This window comes from Narcine bancroftii, chromosome 1, assembly GCF_036971445.1.
Source record: "Narcine bancroftii isolate sNarBan1 chromosome 1, sNarBan1.hap1, whole genome shotgun sequence".
Lineage (NCBI taxonomy): Eukaryota > Metazoa > Chordata > Chondrichthyes > Torpediniformes > Narcinidae > Narcine > Narcine bancroftii.
In genome coordinates, this window is record NC_091469.1 from 160,052,408 (window position 1) to 160,074,061 (window position 21,654).

At 48.0% G+C, this 21,654-nt stretch overlaps 2 protein-coding genes across 6 annotated transcripts in view; one reads left to right on the plus strand and one right to left on the minus strand.

The window, feature by feature from the left end:
• Nucleotides 1–21,654, plus strand: part of LOC138735555 (pikachurin) — a 99,357-nt gene that overhangs the window by 68,228 nt on the left and 9,475 nt on the right. For all 5 annotated transcript variants that reach the window (XM_069883579.1, XM_069883582.1, XM_069883588.1 and 2 more), the window contains 4 exons: nt 3,785–3,901; nt 4,373–4,553; nt 8,246–8,324; nt 12,466–12,609. In XM_069883579.1, coding sequence (XP_069739680.1) covers nt 3,785–3,901; nt 4,373–4,553; nt 8,246–8,324; nt 12,466–12,609 — 521 coding nt within the window. The remainder of the gene's footprint in view (nt 1–3,784; nt 3,902–4,372; nt 4,554–8,245; nt 8,325–12,465; nt 12,610–21,654) is intronic.
• On the minus strand, nt 12,926–19,674 carry LOC138754030 (uncharacterized). The gene is made up of 2 exons (XM_069917768.1): nt 19,217–19,674; nt 12,926–13,600 (listed from the first exon to the last, which is right to left on the minus strand). Exons 1-2 carry the CDS (start codon nt 19,672–19,674, stop codon nt 13,234–13,236), a joined length of 825 nt encoding a protein of 274 aa, XP_069773869.1. The 3' UTR covers nt 12,926–13,233.

Here is a 21,654-nt window from a genome sequence, read left to right on the forward strand (position 1 = left end):
AGCAGCTGAAAGATGCCGTGTGCAGGGTGGAAGGGGGTCCTCAATGATTTTGCATGCCCTCTTCAGACAACGATCCCAGTAGATCACGTCGATGAGGAAGAGGGAGACCCCAGTGATTGTCTCTGCCAGTCTTACAGACCTGTGGATTGACCTGCGATCCAATTCTCTGCAGTAACTGCAGCACACTGTGGCACAGCCGGCCAGGGTGCTCTCGATAGAGCTCATGTAGAGTAAGTATCTATATACATTGCAAATTTTCTTTCACATTTGGAACGTCATATCGTGTAGGCAGCATGGTTGGCGTAGCGGTCAGGACCGGGCTTCGAATCCTGTACTGTTTGCTGTTCTCCCTGGGTCTTCCCTGGGGGCTCCAGTTAACCTCCCACCATTCGAAACGTACCGGAGGTGTAGGTCAACTCAGTGCAAATTGGGTGGAATGGAATCTTGGGCCAAAATGGCTGTAAGTCTAAATTTAAAATTTAACTTTAAATATTCACAAAAGAAAATATTGCAATGGTTTTTAATATTTACAGTGTTAAATACATTTGAACTTTGTTATTGTATGTAAACCATTTGTAGCACCAAAGTCACTAATGTGGCTCTGCCCACAGGGCTATACCCTCATCTGTTGTTTGAGGGACTTCTCCTCGGTCTCAATGTCCGATGACAGAAGAACTCTAGATTGTGGGCTTTCTCCCCACAGTGCCCTCGAGTTGGCTGCCCCAAGCCTCCGTGCATCCCTCAACACACACTCCTGTCAGCTGGAATGTGCCGATCAGCCGCGTTTCCCTCACTCACATCTCCCGCGTGCTGAAAGACCAACAGGTTTTGGGTAGACCAAAATGTGTCTTTAACCGAGCTGTTGGTCTTCCAGCAGTTCTGACGCCATCCCCGGGAACAGCCCGTAGATCAGAGAGTCCTCTATCAGAGCTGCCACCAGGGATGGGCCCTTGCATCCTTCTCCACACTCTTAGTGAATCTGCCGTCAGCAAAGAGAACCACTCGTCTTGGGGACAATGTACTTCTTGGTGATGTTTCAGTTGCACATGAAGAATCTAACCAGGAGGGCTCCTCTCACCACCAGCCTGGCCAAGACCTAGTGCTTGTTAGTGAGCCCTAGCGATGAGGTGTTCCTCCAGATGTCTTGGACAGCCTACTCCAGGAACCAACCCCCCACCCCCCATGTCCATCATGACCTTGTCTCTCAGTGTCTGCAGGATGACCCAAGCTGACCACATGGCTATCAGAATCGGAGGTGGCCCTGATTCGGGTTAGTTCCTTGTAAAAGGTGGAGCAAGAGAAAGGCATTGTTGGCTTTTATTGGAAGGGCAATGGAGGGTGGAAGCAGCAACGATCTTCTCCAACTACTGGGAGCCAGCCTTAGTGCAGCTTTGCCCTCTGATTGGAGGAAGGACAAAAGTTGTAACGGAGGATGTGTGGGGATCTTTCACCGGCTAATTCCTGGAATTGAGGGTTGTGACCCAGTCCTTCATTGTGCGATGCTGATCAAGTTGCCCCATTTGGGCCTTTGTTCAGCCCAGATCCCTTCAGCAGTTCTCAAACATTTTCTTTCCATCCACATACTCCCTTACTATTCACAGAGCACCAATGGCACAGGGAATACTTAAGGTGGGATGTGAATAACATAACATAACAATTACAGCACGGAAACAGGCCATTAGGCCCTTTTAATCCACACCGAACCAAACACCCCTCTCTAGTCCCACCTCCCTGCACAATGCCCATAACCCTCCATCTTCTTCTCATCCATATACCTGTCCAACCTTTTCTTAAATAATACAATTGACTCCGCCGCCACTATTTCTCCTGGAAGCTCATTCCACACGGCTACCACTCTCTGAGTCAAGAAGTTCCCCCTCATGTTACCTCTAAACCTCTGCCCCTTAATTCTTAATTCATGACCTCTTGTTTTAATCTTTCCTCCTCTTAACGGAAATAGGCTATCCACATCCACTCTGTCTATCCCTTTCATAATCTTAAATACTTCTATCAAATCCCCTCTCAACCTTCTACACTCCAAAGAATAAAGACCTAATCTGTCCAATCTCTCCCTATACTCTAGATGCTTAAACCCAGGTAACATTCTGGTAAACCTTCTCTGCACTCTCTCCACTCTGTTTATATCCTTCCTATAATTAGGCGACCAGAACTGCACACAGAACTCCAAATTAGGCCGCACCAACGTCTTATACAATCTCAACATCACCTCCCAACTCCTATATTCCATGCAACGATTGATAAAGGCCAGCATACTAAAAGCCTTCTTCACCACCCTATTCACGTGAGGTTCTACCTTCAGGGAACGATGTACCGTTACTCCTAAATCTTTCTGCTCTTCTGTATTCCTCAATGCTCTCCCATTTACCATGTATGTCCTGTTCTGATTCTTCTTACCAAAATGAAGCACCTCACACTTATCAGCATTAAATTCCATCTGCCATTTTTCAGCCCACTTTTCTAAGCAGCCCAAATCCCTCTGCAATCCTTGAAAACCTTCTTCATTATCCATTATTCTACCTATCTTAGTATCGTCTGCATATTTACTAATCCAGTTCACCACCCCATCATCTAGATCATTAATGTATATAACGAACAACAGTGGGCCCAATACAGATCCTTGAGGCACACCACTGGTCACCGGCCTCCAACCTGACAGATAATTATCCACTACCACTCTCTGGCCTCTTCCTTTCAGCCAATGTTCAATCCATTTGAAACCCATCATTTAAGTTTGAAACCCATCGTTTGAAACCCATCGTTTTAATCATCCCCCATTGACTCGTTATGTGCCCAGTTTCAGGACTCCAAAGGAAATGGTCCAATGACAAAATATTTCAGTAATAATTGGGTCTCGAGTAGTGATGCTCAACCTTCCCAATTGAGGAGTGCGGTATACAGATACATAATTCACTGAAGTGGGTTGTAAAGAGAGCTTTTGGCATCTTGGCCTTCACAAATCAAAGTATTGAGTCCAGGAGTTGGGATGTTATGATAAAGTTGTATAAGACATTGGTGAGGCCAAATTTATTGTGTGCATTTTTGGCCACGTAACTACAGGAAAGATATCAATAGGATAGAAAGAGGGCAGAGAAGATTTATTGGGATATTGCCCAGACTTCAGGAACTGAGTTACAAGGGAAGGGTAAACAGGTTAGGACTTTATTCCCTGGAGCGTAGAAGAATGAGGAGAGATTTGATAGAGGTATTTAAAATGATGAAGGGAATAGACAGAGTAAATTAAGGTAGGCTTTTTTCCACTGAGGGTGGGTGAGATACAAACCAGAGGACATGGGTTAAGGGTGAAAGGGGAAAATTTTAGGGGGAACTACTTCACACAGAGTGGCGGGGGTGTGGAACGAGCTGCCAGTTGAGGTGGTGAATGCAGGCTCAATTTTAACATTTAAGAGGCATTTGGACAGTTACATGGATGGGAGGGGTATGGAGGGCGACAGACTGGGTGCAGGTCAGTGGGACAAAGCAGACTAATAGTGCAGCAGAGACTAGAAGGGCTCCTGTAGAAGGATGATGTGACGGTGGCCGGTAGCCTGGACCGCTTCTGTCTTCTCAGGAAGTGCAGTCACTGTTGCGCCTTCCTGACAAATGGGGAGATGTTGAGTGGCCACGATAGGTCACGAGTTACGTGTGGGACAGGATTTTGACTCTGGCCCTGGGTCTCCTTGGAGATGGGTCCTGGGGCATTCAGTGGTGACTTCTGCTCACAGCACCCACAGTGACAGGACCTTCTCTCCTTCCCTTCCAACAGGGAGCCTTCACCCAGATCCGGTGCGACACGGACATCTTCCTCGGAGGGGTCGCCGCTGCTGATGGGGTGAGGAGGAACTCAAGCATCCTGGAACCATTCACCGGGAGCATTCAGAATGTAAGTCCAGCCGGACATTGAGGCTCAAAGTGAGTGGGGGGATGGTGTGTGTGCGTGTGTGCGTGCGTGCGTGTGTGTGTGTCTGTGTGCGCATGTGTCTCTGTGGTGTGTGCGTGCGTGCGTGCGTGCGTATGTGATTGTGTGCTTGCATGTGTCTATTTGTGTATGCATACATTTGTCTGTGTATGTGTTTGTGTGTGCATGTGTCTCTGTGGTGTGAGTGTGTATGTGTGTGTATGTGTTTGTGTGCGCATGTGTCTCTGTGATGTGTGTGTGTGTGTGTGTGTGTGTGTGAGGTGTGTGAGTGTGTGTGTGTGTGTGTGTGTGTGTGTGTGTGTGTGTGTGTGTGTGTGTGCTTTCTCCCAGTGTGTCTATGGCCCAGTGTAGGTCTCCTACCTCTCACCGCCTCACCCCTGTCCTAATCCATTCTCCATCCCTTGCTGACCCCACACACCCCTCCCCCCTCTCCAGATGGTCCTGAATGATAGGAGCATCCGCCTGGACCAAGACCTCCGGGTGGGAGTGAACGTGGAGAATGCAGCCCACCCCTGTGTCTCCAGCCCCTGCGTTAATGGAGGATCCTGCAGACCGCGCCATGACACCTTCGAGTGTGACTGCCCTCTAGGCTTTGAAGGCCAGCTGTGTCACAAAGGTAACGGGATCCTCGTCTCCCACTCTGCGCCCCAATGCCAGAACCCCACTGACCTCTGACCTCTGATCAAGATCATCAGGGTTGACTCGGGGACCTTGTTTCCATGACCCAGGATATTTAATGCAACAAATGGAAGACGGCCTTTGTTCGCTTTGTGGCTGCCATGATAAAAACACAGAACACGACAGGCCCTAGTCTGTGCTGCACTATTAGTCTGCTTTGTCCCACTGACCTGCACCCAGTCCATAGCCCTCTATAACCTTCCCATCCATGGACCTGTCCAAATTCCTCTTAAATGTTAAAATTGAGCCCGCATTCACCACCTCAGCTGTCAGCTCATTCCACACCCCCACCACTCTCTGTGTGAAGAAGTTCCCCCTCATGTTCCCACTAAACGTTTCCCCTTTCACCCTCTTGTTTATATAGCACCCACCCTCAGTGGTAAAAGCCGACCTATATTTACTCTGTCTATCCCCCTCATAATTTTAAATTCCTCTATCAAATCTCCCCTCATTCTTCTACGTTCCAGGGAATAAAGTCCTAACCTGTTTAAGTCTGGGCAACATCCTAGAAAAATCTTCTCGGCCCTTTTTCCATCTTATTGAGATTATTCCTGTGGTGTAGTGACCAAAACTGCACACAGTCCTCCAAATCTGGCCATTTGTAGGAACTTCCTCTGTTTGAATTGGGTACTCCCTGCTCAGGGAGTACCTTGGGAATCGAACACTCCTCTCTTTCCCAGAGCTCTGAGGCTGGCAGGTTGGCGTAGTTGTTGGCTCAACACCGTTACAGCGCCAGCAATTGGGACCAGGGCTCGAATCCCTCACTGTCTGTAAGGAGTTTGTACGTTTCTCCCGGGGGCTCCGGTTCCCTCCCACCGTTCAAAAATGTACCAGGGATTGTAGTTCAATTGGGTGTAATTGGGCAGCATGGACTCATGGGGCAAAATAACCTTTTACCATGTGGTACCCCACTCATCTCTTCCCCTCTACTCCCCTCTCCACTACTCCCCTCTCAACTCCTCCCCTCTCAACTTCTACCCCTCCACTCCTCCCCTCAACTCCCCCCTCTCAACTCCCCCCTCTCAACTCCCCCCTCTCAACTCCTCCCCTCTTAACTCCTCCCCTCCACCTCCCCTCTCCACACCTAGCCCCTCCACTCCTCCCTTCCTCTTTTCCCCTCCTCTCCTCCCCTCCACTCCTCCCTTCCTCTTTTCCCCTCCTCTCCTCCCCTCTCCTCCCTTCCACTCCTCCTCCACCCTCCCCTCTCCACTCCCCCACCTTCCACCCACCACACCTCCCCACCCTTCCCTCAACATCTTCCCACCCTCCCCCCACTCCTCACCTTCCTCCTCTCCCCATCTTCCATTCCCCCCACCCACCCTTCCTCCTCTGACCTTCCTCATCCCCCATCCACCCATCCTCTTCCTCCCTCCACCCTCACACCTCCCCCATCCACTACTCAGCCCCACTCCCTCCTCCTGCCCCCACCTTCCATTCCCACCCCTACCACCCACAGTAAGTGGTGTTCCTGGGGCCTCTGGGCAATTAACTCCTGTCTCCTTCTCTCCCCTGCATCGTGTGGGTGGCAGAATGCAGGAATTACTGTCTGAACAGTAAGTAGTCTCCGACACCTCCTTCATAGAAACATGGAGGGGTTCATGGCAAACCCCACATCTGGGAGTCCCATTAGCACCAGTAAAACATGAAACCTTGCAGGCACTGCAGTCTCCTTCATGTAGCAAAGACAACAATACGGAACTGACGACTCAGACTTGAGTCTTTCATAAAGGTGTGAACAAAATGTTGGCAGGTGCCTGAACCAAATTGGGGAGGGGGGTGAGGTAGGAGGAGGAGCACATTCCCACAGGAAGGAGTAAATAGATGGATAAGGGAGGGAAGGCACAGCAGTAAATAGGGGAGGGGGAGGGGGGCTGGTGGAGAACTGGAGGAAAGAAGACAAGAGGGAAAGGGAAGGGAGGGAGATCAGAGAATTACTGGTAGTTTATGTGCAACGTCATACCTGGTAGAGTGAGATGGGTTCTTCCATGAGCAGCCTGGCTGGTCAACTCCAACCTTCATTCAGGGCATGAGCATGATCCCAGAGCATGGTAAGCCAGATCAATAAGCCCTAGGCAGGAGCATTGTGCTGGGGTTCACACAGGAGCCTGATCACTGCGGGGGGAGGGGGGAGGAGAAACAGTTTTTAAGCCTGTTGGTGCGCCTGTTCAAACTCTCCTCCCTAATGGGAGGAGGGAGGAGGGATGTGAGGGGTCCTTCATTGCGTCAGCTGCCTTTCCCAGACAGCAGGAGGTGGAGATGGGGTTGGTGGAGGGGAGGGAGGTTTGCGTGACGCTCTGGGCTGCCTTCACTGCTCCCCCAACAGCACTCCCGATCTCGAGCGGGGGCAGCACCGTCCCGTGATGCAATGCATGCAGCAAGTCTGCTCACGATGCTGCCCCTGTGGGGGTTGTCGAGAGATATGACGGACCTCCTTAGTCTTTCCTTTAGTTCAAAGTTGAAAGTTCAAAGTTCAGATTTATGGTAGGAGTACATGTATGACATCGTGTCCAACCCTGACATTCCTTTTCCTGAGGACAAGGCAGAATTGCCACTTATCGGCAGTGCAAAATAAAACTGTACTCCAGAAAAGAATCGAGTAGAAGAGAGGTGTGCAAACAAACTACAAAGTCAGGGTTTGTCCTGACGGTTGTCGTGTTCCAGAGATCACTGGAGATGTTTTCTCAGAGGTACTTCAAGCCATTTACGTTCACGTCCGTGGCCTTGGTGTGGACAGGGGGTGGGGCAGGGGGAGTCAAGCAGGGTGAATGGAGCAGTGGGAGTGGGGCAGAGGGAATGGGTCAGGGGAATGGAGCAGGGGGAGTGGGGCAGGGGGTGTGGAGCAGAGTGAGTAGGGCAGGGCAAATGGAGCAGGGGGAGTAGGTCAGGGGAGTAGAGCAGGGTGAGTAGGGCAGGTTGAATGTCGCAGGGGAGAGGGGCAGGAGGAGTGTCATGGGTGCTGTGCCACAGGAGAGAAAGAGAGAAGATGAATTGCGGAAAAATTTGGAGGTGCACACGCACAAAACACATGTACACGTGCGCGCGCGCACACACACACACACACAAACGCACACACACACGCACGCACACACACACACACACACACGCACACACACGCGCGCACACACACACACACACACACACACACACACACACACACACACACACACACACACACACACACACACACACACACACTCTCTAATACATACCGACACTCTCATGCACACCCATAAACCCCGCCCCACCGTCGAGAATCAAGAACAACTATGGGGAACGCTGCCGTCGGGGAGCAGCAGCGATCATCCCCAGGTCACGCTCTGTTCTCGCTGCCGCCAACTCTTATTTTTTGTTTACATTTGTTTACGTTTATGCCGTGTACCGTTATTTTTGCATTACCAATTAGTGGTAATTCTGCCTGGCCTGCAGAAAAAGGAATCTCAGGGTTCTATGAGACGTCATGTATGTACTGACAATATATCTGAGGCCTGTTCTGTGTAAACCATCACTGAAGTGGTGATCCGGGAGGATGGAGAGTGGGGTGTGTTCTCTCTGAGTGCTGGTGGGGGGGAATGTAAGGGAATGTAAGTCCAGCCCAGCTGGACTCTGACTGGATTCTCCCTGTGGTTTCAGCCATGACAGAAGCCATTGAAATCCCACAGTTCATCGGCCGCAGTTACCTCATCTACGACCATCCAAACCTCCTGCAGCGGTGAGTCCCCGTGTCCGGCGGAGGTGGAGTTCCCGATCCCTGCAATTGCCTGACAATCACTTCCAAACACAAACCAGAGATTATTATAGATAGATAGATCTGCTTTGCCCTAGTGGAGCGGGGATGGTGGTTTAAGGGGCATGGGGAACAGCTGTAGTTGCGTCCATGGCCAGATCAGCCACGATCCTATTCTAGTTGGCTACTGGATGCCAGTGGTGTTCTGCAGGGGTCGGTATTGGTGCCACTTCTTTTTATGTTGAATGTTAACAATTTGGATTGCGGAATAAATGGGTTTGTGGCTAAGTTTGCAGATGATACTAATGTAGGTGGAGGGGCAGGGAGTGAGGAGGAAATGGAGAGGCTGCAGAGAGACTTAGATGCAGAGAATGGACAAATTAAATGCAATATTAGAAGGTGTAGGGTCACGCACTTTGGGAGAAGAAATAAAAGGACAGACTTTTATTTGGATGCGGTGAAAATTCAAAATTTGGAGGTGCATAGGGACTTGGGAGTCCTCGTACAGGATCTCGTAAAGCAGCCTTTATCTTTCCACTCACATCCCATGTACCATCGGTGCTCTGTGATCAGTAAGGGATTTCAGAACTCCAAAGGAAATGGACCAATTACCATTTTTCTACAGCAAAGTATTTCAGGAACAATTGGGTCTAGAGCAGTGGATCTCAATCTTCCCCTCCCTCTCACACACCACCTTATGCAATCCCTTACTAATGACAGAGCACCAATGACAGAGGGCTGACTTAAAGTGGGATGTGAATGGGAATAAAAAGGTTGAGAAGGGCTCCCCTGAAGGTTGAGTCAGTGGTGAAGAAGGCAAATGCAGTGTTGATGTTTCTATCTAAAGGAACAGGATACAAAAGCAGGGATGGTTTGCTGAGGCTTTATAAGGCCTTACCTGGAGTACAGAATATAGTTTTGGACTCCTTGTTTAAGAAAGGATGTGCTGGCATTGGAGAGGGTTCAGAAAAGATTAAGTGAAACACAAAAGTCTGCAGATCTCTGGTTGGACCACACTTGGAGTATCGTGTTCAGCTCTGGTCACCTCATTACAGGAAGGATGTGGAAGCTGTGGAGAGAGTGCAGAGGAGATTGACCAGGATGTTACCTGGATTGGAAAATAAGGTTAGCAGAGCTGGGACTTTTCTCTTTGGAGCAAAGCAGTAAGTTAATAGAGGTCTACAAAATTGAGAGGCCTAGAAAAAGGTAAACAGCCAGTAGAGGATGTCTGTACAAAGTAAAGGCTTATGGTAAAAACACAACGAGATGCTGGAGGAACTCGGCCGGTCTTTCAGCGTCCATAGGAAACAAAGGTATATTGGTGATGTTTCAGGCTTCAGCCCTTAATTCCTTGAAGAAGGGCTCAGACCTGAAATGTCGGCAATATATCTTTGTCTTTTATAGTCACCGGAAGACCGGCCAAGTTCTTCCAGTATCTCATTGTGTTTTTACTTCAGAGAAGATTAAGCATAGAACATTACAGTTCAATACAGGCCCCAGCTGTTGCGCCACCCAATATATACCTACCCCCAAAAAAAATCAAATCCCTCCCTACCTCCTAGGTATTAATGTTGAGATAGTAAAATGGGTTAAATGGTGGCGAGAAGGTAGATGCCAGAGAGTCATGGTAGATAACTGTCTGTCAGGATGGAGGCCGGTGACGAGCAGTGTGCCCCAGGGATTGTGTTGGGTCCCTTGTTGTTTGTTGTTTACATTAATGATTTGGATGATGGAATGATAAATTGGGTTAATAAATATGCAGACAATACAAAAATAGGGGGAGTTGTGGATAGTGAAGATGGTTCTCAGAGACTGCAGAAGGATTTGGACTGCTTAGAAGAGTGGGCTGAAAGATGCCAGATGGAGTTTAATATTGATAAGTGTGAAGTGCTTCATTTTGGGAAGAATAATCAATACAGGGCATAAGCAGTGAAGAGGAGGGCATTGAGGAATGCAGAGGAACAGAGAGATCTTGGAATAATGGTTCATCGTTCTTTGAAAGTGGATTCTCATGTGGATAGGGTGGTAAAGAAGGCTTTTGGTGTGCTGGCCTTTATAAATCAAAGCATAGAATTGAGGAGCTGGGAGGTGATGTTGAGACTGTTCAAGGCATTAGTGAGGCCAAGTTTGGAATATTGTGTGCAGTTCTGGTCTCCAAATTATTGAAAGGATATCAATAAGGTAGAGAGGGTGCAGAGAAGATTTACTAGAATGTTGCCTGGATTGCAGCATCTAGAATACGGAGCGTAAAAGGTTGAGGGGGGTTTTGATATTTAAGATTATGAGGAGGATAGATAGAGTAGATGTGAATAGGCTCTTCCCCTTGAGGGAAGGAGAGATTGGAACGAGGGGTCATAAGTTAAGGGTTAGGGGGCAAAAGTTTAGAAGTAACATGAGGGGAAACTTCTTCACTCAGAGAGTGGTGGCTGAGTGGAATGACCTTCCGGAAGATATGGTTGCAGCAGGGTCAATTTTGTCATTTAAGAGAAGGTTGGATGAATGTATGGATGTGAGGGGTTGGAGGGTTATGGACAGGGAGCAGGTAGGTGGAACTAGTGAAGTTTCACTTAAATCAGTGCAGACTAGAGGGACCGAGATGGCCTGTTTCTGAACTGTAATGTTATATGGTTATATGGTAACTTATTTTTCTTTTACCCGTGTGCCTGTGTCTAAGTCTCTTAAATGTCCTTATTGTTCCAGTCTCTACCACCATCTCTGGCAAGACACCTACAACTCTCTGTGGGAACTCTCTGTGGAAAAACACCTACCCCTGACATCTCCCCTAAGCCTTTACTTTGTACAGACGTCCTCTACTGGCTGTCTATCTTTTTCTAGGCCTCTCAATTTTGTAGACCTCTATTAACTTACCTCTTCACTCCAAAGAGAAAAGTCCCAGCTCTGCTAACCTTATTTTCCAATCCAGGTAACATCCTGGTCAATCTCCTCTGCACCTTCTCCACAGCTTCCACATCATTCCTGTAATGAGGTGACCAGAGCTGAACACAATACTCCAAGCGTGGTCCAAACCAGAGATCTGTAGAGCTGCAACATGACCTCATGGCTCTTGCACTTTGATCCCCCCACCCGACTAATGAAGCCCAGCAGACTATTAGCCTTCTTAACCACCCTACCAATCTTGCTGGCGACCTTGAGGGATTTGGACCCCAAGGTCCTTCTGTTCCTCCACACTGTTAAGATCATGGGTTGAAGGGCTTGTCCCTAAGATGCCCCCTTCTGCATACCACACACCCTCCCCTGGTTGGCAATTGGTGATGACGGTGTGCCACAGGGATCAGGGTTAGGACCGCAATTGTGCACGGATGAACATTAAGCAAAGAAGGGTGTGAGGTTACTTAATAGAGGTCTACAACATTATGAGGGGCTTAGATATAGTGGGAGTAGTAAACCCCAGAGGACATTTTTTAAAATTCCAACACAGCATGGTAACAGGCCATTTTGGTCCACAAACCCATGCCACCCAATTACACCCAATTAACCTACAACTGAACAGTGGGTGAAAACTGGAGCCCCCAGGGAAAACACACCCAGGCACAGTGAGAATGTACAAATTCCTTACAGACAGCGTGGGATTTGAGCCCAAGTCTCGATCGCTGACGCTGTAAAGGCATTGCGCTAACCGCTGTGCTGACTGTGGCATCCTGTACAAAGTGAAGGGAGGGAAGTTTAGGGGAGACATCAAGGGTAGGTTTTTTTTTACACTTATAGTTGTGGGGGCCTGGAATGTCTTGCCAGGGGTGCTGGTGGAGGCTGGAACAATAGGGGCATTTGAGAGACTCTTAGACAGGCACATGGATAGAAGAAACACAGAGGGTCACGGGGTAGGGAGGGAAGGGTTAGATTGTTGAGCACATTTATATGGCTCGGCACAACATCATGGGTCAAAGGGCCTGTACTGTGCAGGAGTGTTCTATGTTCTATGTCTGAGCTTATCCCATCCATGTGCATAAGGTGTGAACCTGCTCAGCACTGACTGATAACAGAGCAACGGTGATTATCCCAGGTCCCTGCCTCCTGTCGGTTCACTGACCCTCTGTCCTAACTGATACGTTGTCCCCAACTCCATCATTTCCCCCCCATCACCTCCGCCCCTCTGATCTATCCCCAGGGTCTCGGGAGCGCGCACCAACATCTTCCTCAGGTTCAAGACAACAGCTGATAATGGCCTGCTGCTGTGGAGAGGTGACATTTCCATCAGAGTCAATACTGACTTCATCTCCCTTGGCCTGCAGGACGGGGCTTTGGTGTTCAGGTGGGTGATGGAGCCTTTAAGCTTAAGGATGGGGGTGGAGTCTATGGGTGGGGATGAGGCCTGTGGGTGGGGATGGTATCCAGTGGGTGGGGATGGGGATTTTTGGATGGAGAAGGGACACATGGTGGTGATAGGACCCATAGGTGGGGTTGGAGGCCCGTGTGTTGGGAACGGAGACCCATGGGTGCAGGCAGGCCTGTGAGTAGGGAATAGGGCTTGTGGGTGGGGATGGCTTAAGCGCCAGTTGATGAAGTAGACAAAGATGATGTGGTCAAACGATAATCATGGCTTTTATTAGCAGAAACTCATGGTACAATAATGAAAGACAATAGGTGCATCTACAGTTATATCCAAGGGGAGTGTCCTTAACAGAAGAGATAATGTACAGCCAATGTTAGTACAGCAAGGCTCGCCAGAGGGGAGACAGACAGCTTGGCAGACATTCACCACAGTCTCCCCCCGGAAGAAGAAGGGTTAACATCAAAAGCACAGCTGCTAGGAAAGACTGAAGCAAGCGATACATGTTTGGCCTTGAGATACTCTAACAGCCAAAATACACCAGTATCTTGCAAGCAATCGAAATATAATGAAATGTTTTATGAATATGTCGGCCTATCAGGTTGTTTACGAATTCTGGAGCTTTGTCTCAAAACAGGTGGCTTCTTTGCAACCTTGGGAACTGGTACAGGTCCTGGGTCTGTAGTGTAGGAAGGACTGACTTCTGGACCCGCTCCTGAATCGCCAGCGTGAGGCAGGTTCCCTCTGAGTAGGGGTGTGAGGAAGGGGTGAACCAGGCAAGGCCAGATCTCTTAGGGGTAGAGTGTCCGTGCTCCCGTCTAGGAATTTAACATGAGCGTAGTTGGGGTTGGTATGGAGTAGCTGAACTGGTTGGACTTGGGGGTCTGTTTTACGTGCCCGAGCATGGCTCTTCAGCAGCTCGGTTCCAGGCTCAGATAAACAGGCTGGCCAGTTCATCACAGATCCTGATTTCCTAGGAAAGGCAAACATTCGTTCATGAGGTGTTTGATTTGTTGCAGTACACAATAAAGACCGAATAGAATGTAGTGCCTCAGGCAGCACCTCCTGCCACTGGGTAACAGGGTAACCATGTGATTAACAGTCTTCCAGAGTGTAGCATTAGCCCTTTCAACCTGCCCACTGCCCTGCGGGTTGTAGCTTGTGGTATGGCTGGTGGCAATCCACTTCCGCCGTAGTTCAGCGCTCATGAATGCTGAGCCTCTATCGGTACCAAAAATGCTGAAAATTCTGTCAAGTGACTTAATGACAGACGCTGACGAGACGTCAGGGCAGGGTTTTGCAAAGGGAAACTTGGAATATTCATCAATTACAGTAAGGAAATATACATTTTTGTTGTTGGAAGGTAACGGTCTTTTAAAATCTAAGCTAATCCTCTCAAAAGGTCGGGTTGCCTTGATGAGAGTAGCTTCCGGAGCTCTGAACTATTGCAGTTTGCATTCTGCGCAAACAGAACAGCTTTTAGTCAGTTTCCTGACTTCTTCCAGAGAGTAGGGAAGGTCGTTAGCCCTTATGTAGTGGAAGAATCTCGTGACTCCTGGGTGGCACAGTCTGCTATGGATCTCTTTAAGCCCCTCCAGCTGAGCACCGGCAGCAGATCGTGACCATGCGTCAGAAGGATCATTTAACCTGCCCGGTCTGTACTGGATCTCATAATTATAAGTTGAGAGTTCTATTCCCCAGCGTGCCATCTTAACGTTCTTGATTTTACTTTTGTGTTTAGTACTGAACATGTAGGCTACAGATTTCTGATCAGTGACAAGAGTAAATTTTCTGCCTGCTAGAAAGTGTCTCCAGTAGCGAACAACTTCAATAATATAACCATATAACCATATACAGCACAGAACAGGCCAGTTTGGCCCTTCTAGTCCATGCCGGAACAAATCCCCATTCTCCTAGTCCCACTGACCAGCACCTGGTCCATACCCCTCCAATCCTCTCCCCTCCATGTTATTATTCAGTCTTTCCTTAAATGTAAATAACATCCCTGCTTCAACCACCTCCACCGGAAGCTTATTCCTCATCCCAACCACCCTTTGCGTGAAGAAATTTCCCCTCATGTTCCCCTTATAATTTTCCCCCTTCAATCTCAAATCATGGCCTCTGGTTTGAATATCCCCCACTCTTAATTGAAAAAGCCTATCCACGTTGACTCTCTCTGTCCCTTTTAAAATCTTGAACACCTCCATCAAATCCCCCCTCAATCTTCTACGATCCAGAGAAAAAAGCCCCAGTCTGCACAACCTTTCCCTGTAACTCAAACCTTGAAATCCTGTCAACATTCTCGTGAACCTCTCTGCACTCTCTCTATTTTGTTTATATCTTTCCTATAATTTGGTGACCAAAACTGTACACAGTACTCCAAATTTGGCCTCACCAATGCCTTGTACAATTTCATCATAACCTCCCTACTCTTGAATTCAATTCTCCGATTGATGAAGGTCAACATTCCAAATGCCTTCTTCACCACACCATCTACCTGAGCATCAGCCTTGAGGGTACTATTTACCATAACTCCCAAATCCCTTTGTTGCTCTGCACTCCTCAATTGTTTACCATTTAATGCATATGACCTATTTAGATTTGCCTTTCCAAAATGCAACACTTCACACTTATCCGTATTAAATTCCATCAGCTATTTCTCAGTCCACACCTCCAGCCTTCCTAAATCACCTTTTAATCTACGGTAATCTTCCTCACTGTCCACAACACCACCAATCTTTGTATCATCTGCAAACTTGCTTATCCAATTCTCCACCCCTTCTTCCAGATCGTTAATATATATAACAAACAATAGTGGACCCAAGACCGATCCCTGAGGAACTCCACTAGTCACCGGCCTCCAATTGGACAAACAATTTTCTACCACTACTCTCTAACACCTCCCATCCAACCATTGCTGAATCCATTTCACTACCTCCTTATTTATGCCTAATGCCTCCACCTTTTTTCCTAACCTCCTGTGGGGAACTTTGTCAAAAGCTTTACTAAAGTCTAAATAGATAACATCACAGCCTTCCCTTCATCAATCTTTTTCGTAACCCCCTCGAAAAACTCTATAAGGTTTGTTAAGCATGATCTACCCCTGACAAAACCATGCTGACTACTACCTATCAATCCCTGTTCTTCCAAATATTTGTGAATGCCATTCCTCAGAACACTTTCCATCAACTTACCCACCTCAGACGTCAGACTCACAGGCCTATAATTCCCAGGTTTACATTTAGACCCTTTCTTAAACAGCGGAACCACATGTGCTACCCTCCAATCCTTTGGCACTACCCCCGTGACCAGTGACATCCTAAATATCTCTGTTAATGGCCCCACTATCTGTCCACAAGCCTCCCTGACTGTCCTTGGGAATATTTTGTCCGGTCCGGGAGATTTATCCACCTTTATCTTTTTTAACACAGCCATCACTACCTCCTCGGTTATCCTTATATGCTTCATGACCTCCCACTATTTTTCTTTACTTCAACTGGTACAATATTTTTTTCCCTAGTGAATACCGAGGCAAATAAATCATTCAAAATTTCACCCATTTCCTCAGACTTCTCACTCAGCCTACCCTCGCTATCTACAAGGGGTCCAATTTTATCACTCACTAATCTTTTACTTTTAATGTACTTATAGAAACCCTTTGGATTTATTTTTACTCTGTCTGCCAAAGCCTCTTTGTGCCTTTTTTTGGCCTTTCTAATTTCTTTCTTAAGATTCCTTCTACACTCCTTGTAGTCCTCCTTCAACTTCTCAGCTCCCTGCTCTTTATACCTCTTGTACACCTCCCTCTTTGTCCTAACCAAATTTCCAATATTCCTCGAAAACCAAGCCTCCCTATCACTTCCAGCCTTTCCTTTGATCCTCACTGGGACATATCTACTTATGGTGGTGCGAGGGGCAGTTAGAGGGAGGGATGAGTAGAAGGAGGGGTGGATAGGGAAGAAGTAAAAGGGGAGGGGCAGGGTGAGTAGGGGAGGGGTGATTAGAGGGTGAGAGACGGGTAGAGGGAGGAACAGGTTGAGGGGAGAGGCAGTAGAGGGGCGTGTATAGGATGGGGTGGGTAGAGGCAGAGCGAGTGGAGTGAGGGGTGAGTAGAGGTTGGATAAAGGACTGGTCAGGTAGAGGGATGGTGGGTCGAGGGTGAATAGAGGCCTAGAGCCTGAGGAGTGAGCAGGAAATGCTGAGTCCTGATGGAGGCCAAAATGGACACACCCTGTGAATGGTGACTACATCTCCACAGGGACCAAATAGGTTTCCCTCAGGTCAAGCAAAGGGTGAACTTGAGCTACCTACTCCTGACCTGTAACATTATCCTCCTAAAGTTATATCCTAAAGTTTAACATTACATATGTTGAAAGAAGAGAAAACATGCAGATGTTGTTGAAAAATTTCAATAAATATTTAGTTCAGCCCTCGACTTAGTCCAAGTTTTTAATTTTGGCCCTCCGTGAATTTGAGTTTGACACCCCTGCTCTATGTATTGATTAAGAAAACTATCTTGTACACATTTGACAAACTCTAGCCTATCCAGCCCTCTTCTTCGCGGACGAAGATTTATGGAGGGGTAATATCCACGTCAGCTGCAGGCTCGTTTGTGGCTGACAAGTCCGATGCGGGACAGGCAGACACGGTTGCAGTGGCTGCAGGGGAAAATTGGTTGATTGCGGTTGGGTGTTGGGTTTTTCCTCCCTTGCCTTTTGTCAGTGAGGTGGGCTCTGAGGTCTCCTTCAAAGGAGGTTGCTGCCCGCCAAACTGTGAGGCGCCAAGATGCACGGTTTGAGGCGATATCAGCCACCAGCCCTCTTACTGTATGGGTATCCCAATCAATGTGAGGGAAGTTAAAATCTCCTATGATCACCACCTTATGTTTATTACACATATATGCTATCTCCTTACAAATTTGTTCTTCCAATTTTCTTGACCCATTTGGTGGTCTATAATACACTCCTATTAGTGCCCTCTTGCCTCCTCCACCCCTCAATTCCACCCAAACAGCCTCACTGGATGATCCCTCCAAACCATCCTGCCACCTCACGGCAGTAATGTCCTCCTTCACAAGCAGAGAAACTCCTCCCTGCTTTTTTACCCCCTGTTCTATCGCATCTAACCCATTTGTATTCTGGAATATTTAGTTGCCAGTCCTGACCCTCCTGTAACCAGGTCTCACTAATTGCCACAACATCATGATTCCAAGTGCCAATCCATGCTCTAAGCTCATCTACCTTGTTCTTACATTAAAGTACATGCATTTCAGAGAATGACCCTCACATATATTCCCTATTCTACCTTTTACCTTGACCTCCATCCTTCCTTTGTTACCTTTCTCATTCTTAACTAGGTGGCCATGCACCCTAGATACTGCTCGCAAACTCTGTTCCCCTCCCCCCTGCCAAACTAGTTTAAACCCTCCCCCACAGCTCTAGCAAATCTGCTTGCCAGGATATTGGTCCCCCTCCAGTTCAAGTGGAGTCCGTCCCTTTTGTACAGGTCTGACTTTCCCCAGAAGAGATCCCAATGATCCAAAAATCTTATTCCCTGCCCCCTGCACTAGTTCTTTAGCCACGCATTCATCCTCCATATCCTCCTATTACTACCCTCTCTAGTGCATGGCACCGGCAGCAAACCAGAGATTACTAGCTTAGAGGTCCTGTTTTTTAACTTCCTGCCTAATTCTATGTATTCCTGTTTCAGGACCTCATCCCCACTTCTAACTAAGTCATTGGTCCCCACATGGAGCATCACTTCTGGCTGCTCACCTTCCCCTTGCAGAATTCTGTGAACTCGATCAGAAACATCCTGGACCCTAGCACCAGGGAGGCAACAGACCAACCTGGATCCCCGATCTCATCTAACAAACCTCCTATCTGTCCCTCTGACAAGTGAGTCCCCAACCACAATTACCCTGTTCTTATCCCTCCTTCCCTTCTGAGCCTCAGGGGCAGCCCCTGTGCCAGAAACCTGACCCCTACAACTTGTCCCTGGAAGGCTGTTCCCCCCAGCAGTATCCAATGCCGAATACATGTTGCTGAGGGGCACTTCCACAGGGGTACTCTGCACAAGCACTCTCCCTCCTTTCCTCACAGTCACCCAATTCCCTGACTCCTGCCTTCTCGGGGTGACTGTCTCCCTGTAACTCCTCTCTATTACTGCTTCTGCTTCCCTTATGAACCTCAGTTCATCCAATTGCAGCTCAAGCTCCCTAACACGGTCGCTCATGAGTTGCAATGGGAGGCACCTTTTGCAGGTGTAGTCTTCAGAAACAGCTGTGCTGTCTCCGACTTCCCGCATCCCACAACTGGAGCACTTGACTACCCCAACTGACTCTATTACCTCTTTTCTCAATATATATAAGTTATTTAAAAGAAAAAATAATACTAAAAGACTAACCAAAAAGGACACCTTACCACACAGGGAGCTCCTTCTTAGCCCCAAGTTTCCACTCCTTCAAGTCCCTCGAGCCAAAGTCCCAAGTCTCCACTCCTTCACTGCCCCACTCACTCACTGAGCCACTACTCGCTGGCCGCTCCCTCACCTTTCACTCCTTTTATAGGCCTTCAGGCAATTTACTCACTCCTCTAGTAGTCTCTCTTTGCCCCTCCTCCAACGGTCACCCTGGGAACGCCCACTATGCTGTCCTCTGAGCAGAGGCAGCCCGATCCAACTAGCCTGGGCCTTCTTTTTCAATGGCAGGATGTTTAAGCTCAGGTCCGTGTAACGTGCAGGAGAAGAATCCCACGGGTCTGCCCTTTTGATTAAAGGTTCCTGCCAAGGCACAATCTGAGACATCAGTTTCCTCTTGGAATGGGACGTCCTCGTCAATGGACGAGAGTGCAGCTTTGGCAATATCAGCTTTAATCTCTCGAAAGCCTTCAAGGCCATTGGAGAGAGAGGAAAAGATTTAGTGTCAAACACAGGGCGTTCCTTCGTGGCGTAGTCCCGAACCCATTTGCAGTAGTAGGAAAAGAATCCCATACACCTTTTAAGGACTTTTGCTGAGTTTGGAGGTGGTAACTTCTTAAGGGGGGCCATTCTCTCCGGGTTGGGGTGGATTTCGCCCTTGCAGACAATGTAGCCCAGAATGGGTAGCTCTGTCGCGTTGAACACTCATTTGCCCTCGTTAAATGTAAGGTTGAGATCTTTAGCTGTTGCTAAAAAAAGTTGTTGTCCTGGTCAGCCTGTGTTTTCCCACAGATAGTGACATTATCCAGATAGGGAAACGTACCCTGTAACTCATACGTCCTAACAATCTTATCCATTTCCCTCTGAAACTGACACACCATTAGTGACCCCAAAAGGTACCCTTTTAAACTGGTATAACCCCCCATCAGTCTTAAAGGCTGTATAGGGTCATTCCCTTTTTTTAATGGGGATTTGGTGGTAAGCTGCTTTGAGTTCGATAGTGGATGCGTGGCAGGGGGTCGGCATCCAGGTTAGTGTAAGGGTTGATTGTCTGGCTGTAGTCAATAGCCAGTCATCTCTTAGTGTGATTTTTCACAACTACCACCTGGGCCCGTCACGGACCCTTACTGGGTTCAATTACTCCCTCTTTAAGCAATCTCTGGGTCTCAGCTTTGATAAAGTCACGATCCTCTTTGCTGTAAGAATGGCTCTGAGTGGCAATTGACTGTCACTTGGGGGATAAATCACTGAAAAGGGAGGGAGCTTCGATCTTTAATGTGGACAGACCGTAGTAACTAGCGCGGGGAGGATGGTAAGTGTGGGTAGTGGCCCAACGAAATTTAACACTACACTGTTCATCTGAGATTGAATATCTAATCCCAGACCAGTAACATGGAGGCACAGAGCTCTGGCATAATAAAGAGCCATACATCAGCCAGGCAATGTCCCTGCAAATTTAAAGTAACTTTACACTTGTCCCGTACAGTTTTCGTAAGTTCACTACAAGCCATCGATATCTTTCGGTTCGCTGGATATCTCCGCAAATTTAAGGCTCTGGCAACTCTCTCGTGGATGTAGCTGTCAGCACTCCCCAAGCCTATTAGGCAATCAAGAGTCTCACCATTCACCTCCCTCATCATAGTCGACCATTCCAATCTGTAACATCCCCCAAGCTTTACAGTCAATTGAGCTATCACAGGGGATCTCACCTCGCCGTCACTTGAAGTCGATTCAGCCTGCTCGTCTGAAGATTCCCCCTTTTCACAGTTTATGCCTTACACGCTTTAGCGAAGTGGCCAAGTTTCCCACAATAGCTGCAGGTAGCAAATCGAGCCGGGCACTTCTGTCTGGGGTTCCAGCTCTTATCACAGAAGTAGCATTTTTCAGGAATTCGCCTTTTTCTTTCCTTTGCGGTTCCAGCACTCCTGGATGTTTCCTTTTCGGTTTCTAGCATTTCACTGGACCGCATGGCACTTCTCAGTGTTTTGGCTAGAGTGACTGACGAGTCGTAGGTTAAGGGCTCCTTCTCCAGCAGCCTCTGTCGGATGTAACTGGAGTCAATCCCGTTAACTAAAGCATCCAGCTTCAAGGCATTGCGGTGTTGCACATTGACTGCCCTGACATCATATTCATTTGCCAGTGAGTTGAGAGCCAGTGCATCACTTTCCCCGGGTTTCTGGTGTCTAGTCAGCAACTGGTGTCGAGCGAGCACCACATTCCGTGGCGCTGCATAATAAGTAGTCCGACGTTCCCGGCTATAGCCAGAGGGGTAGCTCCTTGCGTTAAGGTTAAAGGGACCTCACCCAGCAGAGAGTTCAGGTGGCCCCACTGTATTGCCTCATCGACCACGTTGTTTCGAGCCATGTAATAATCGAAACAAGCAATCCAGTGGTTGAAAATTTCTCTGGCCCTCAGGGCAGACTGGTCGATTATCAGCTGCTCTGGCTTGAGGGCTGCATCCATTTCTGCTAATAAAATTGAAGTACCAGTTGATGAAGTAGACAAAGACGATGCGATCAAACAATAATCATGGCTTTTATTAGCAGAAACTCATGGTACAATAATGAAAGACAATAGGTGCATCTACATTTATACCCAAGGGGAGTGTCC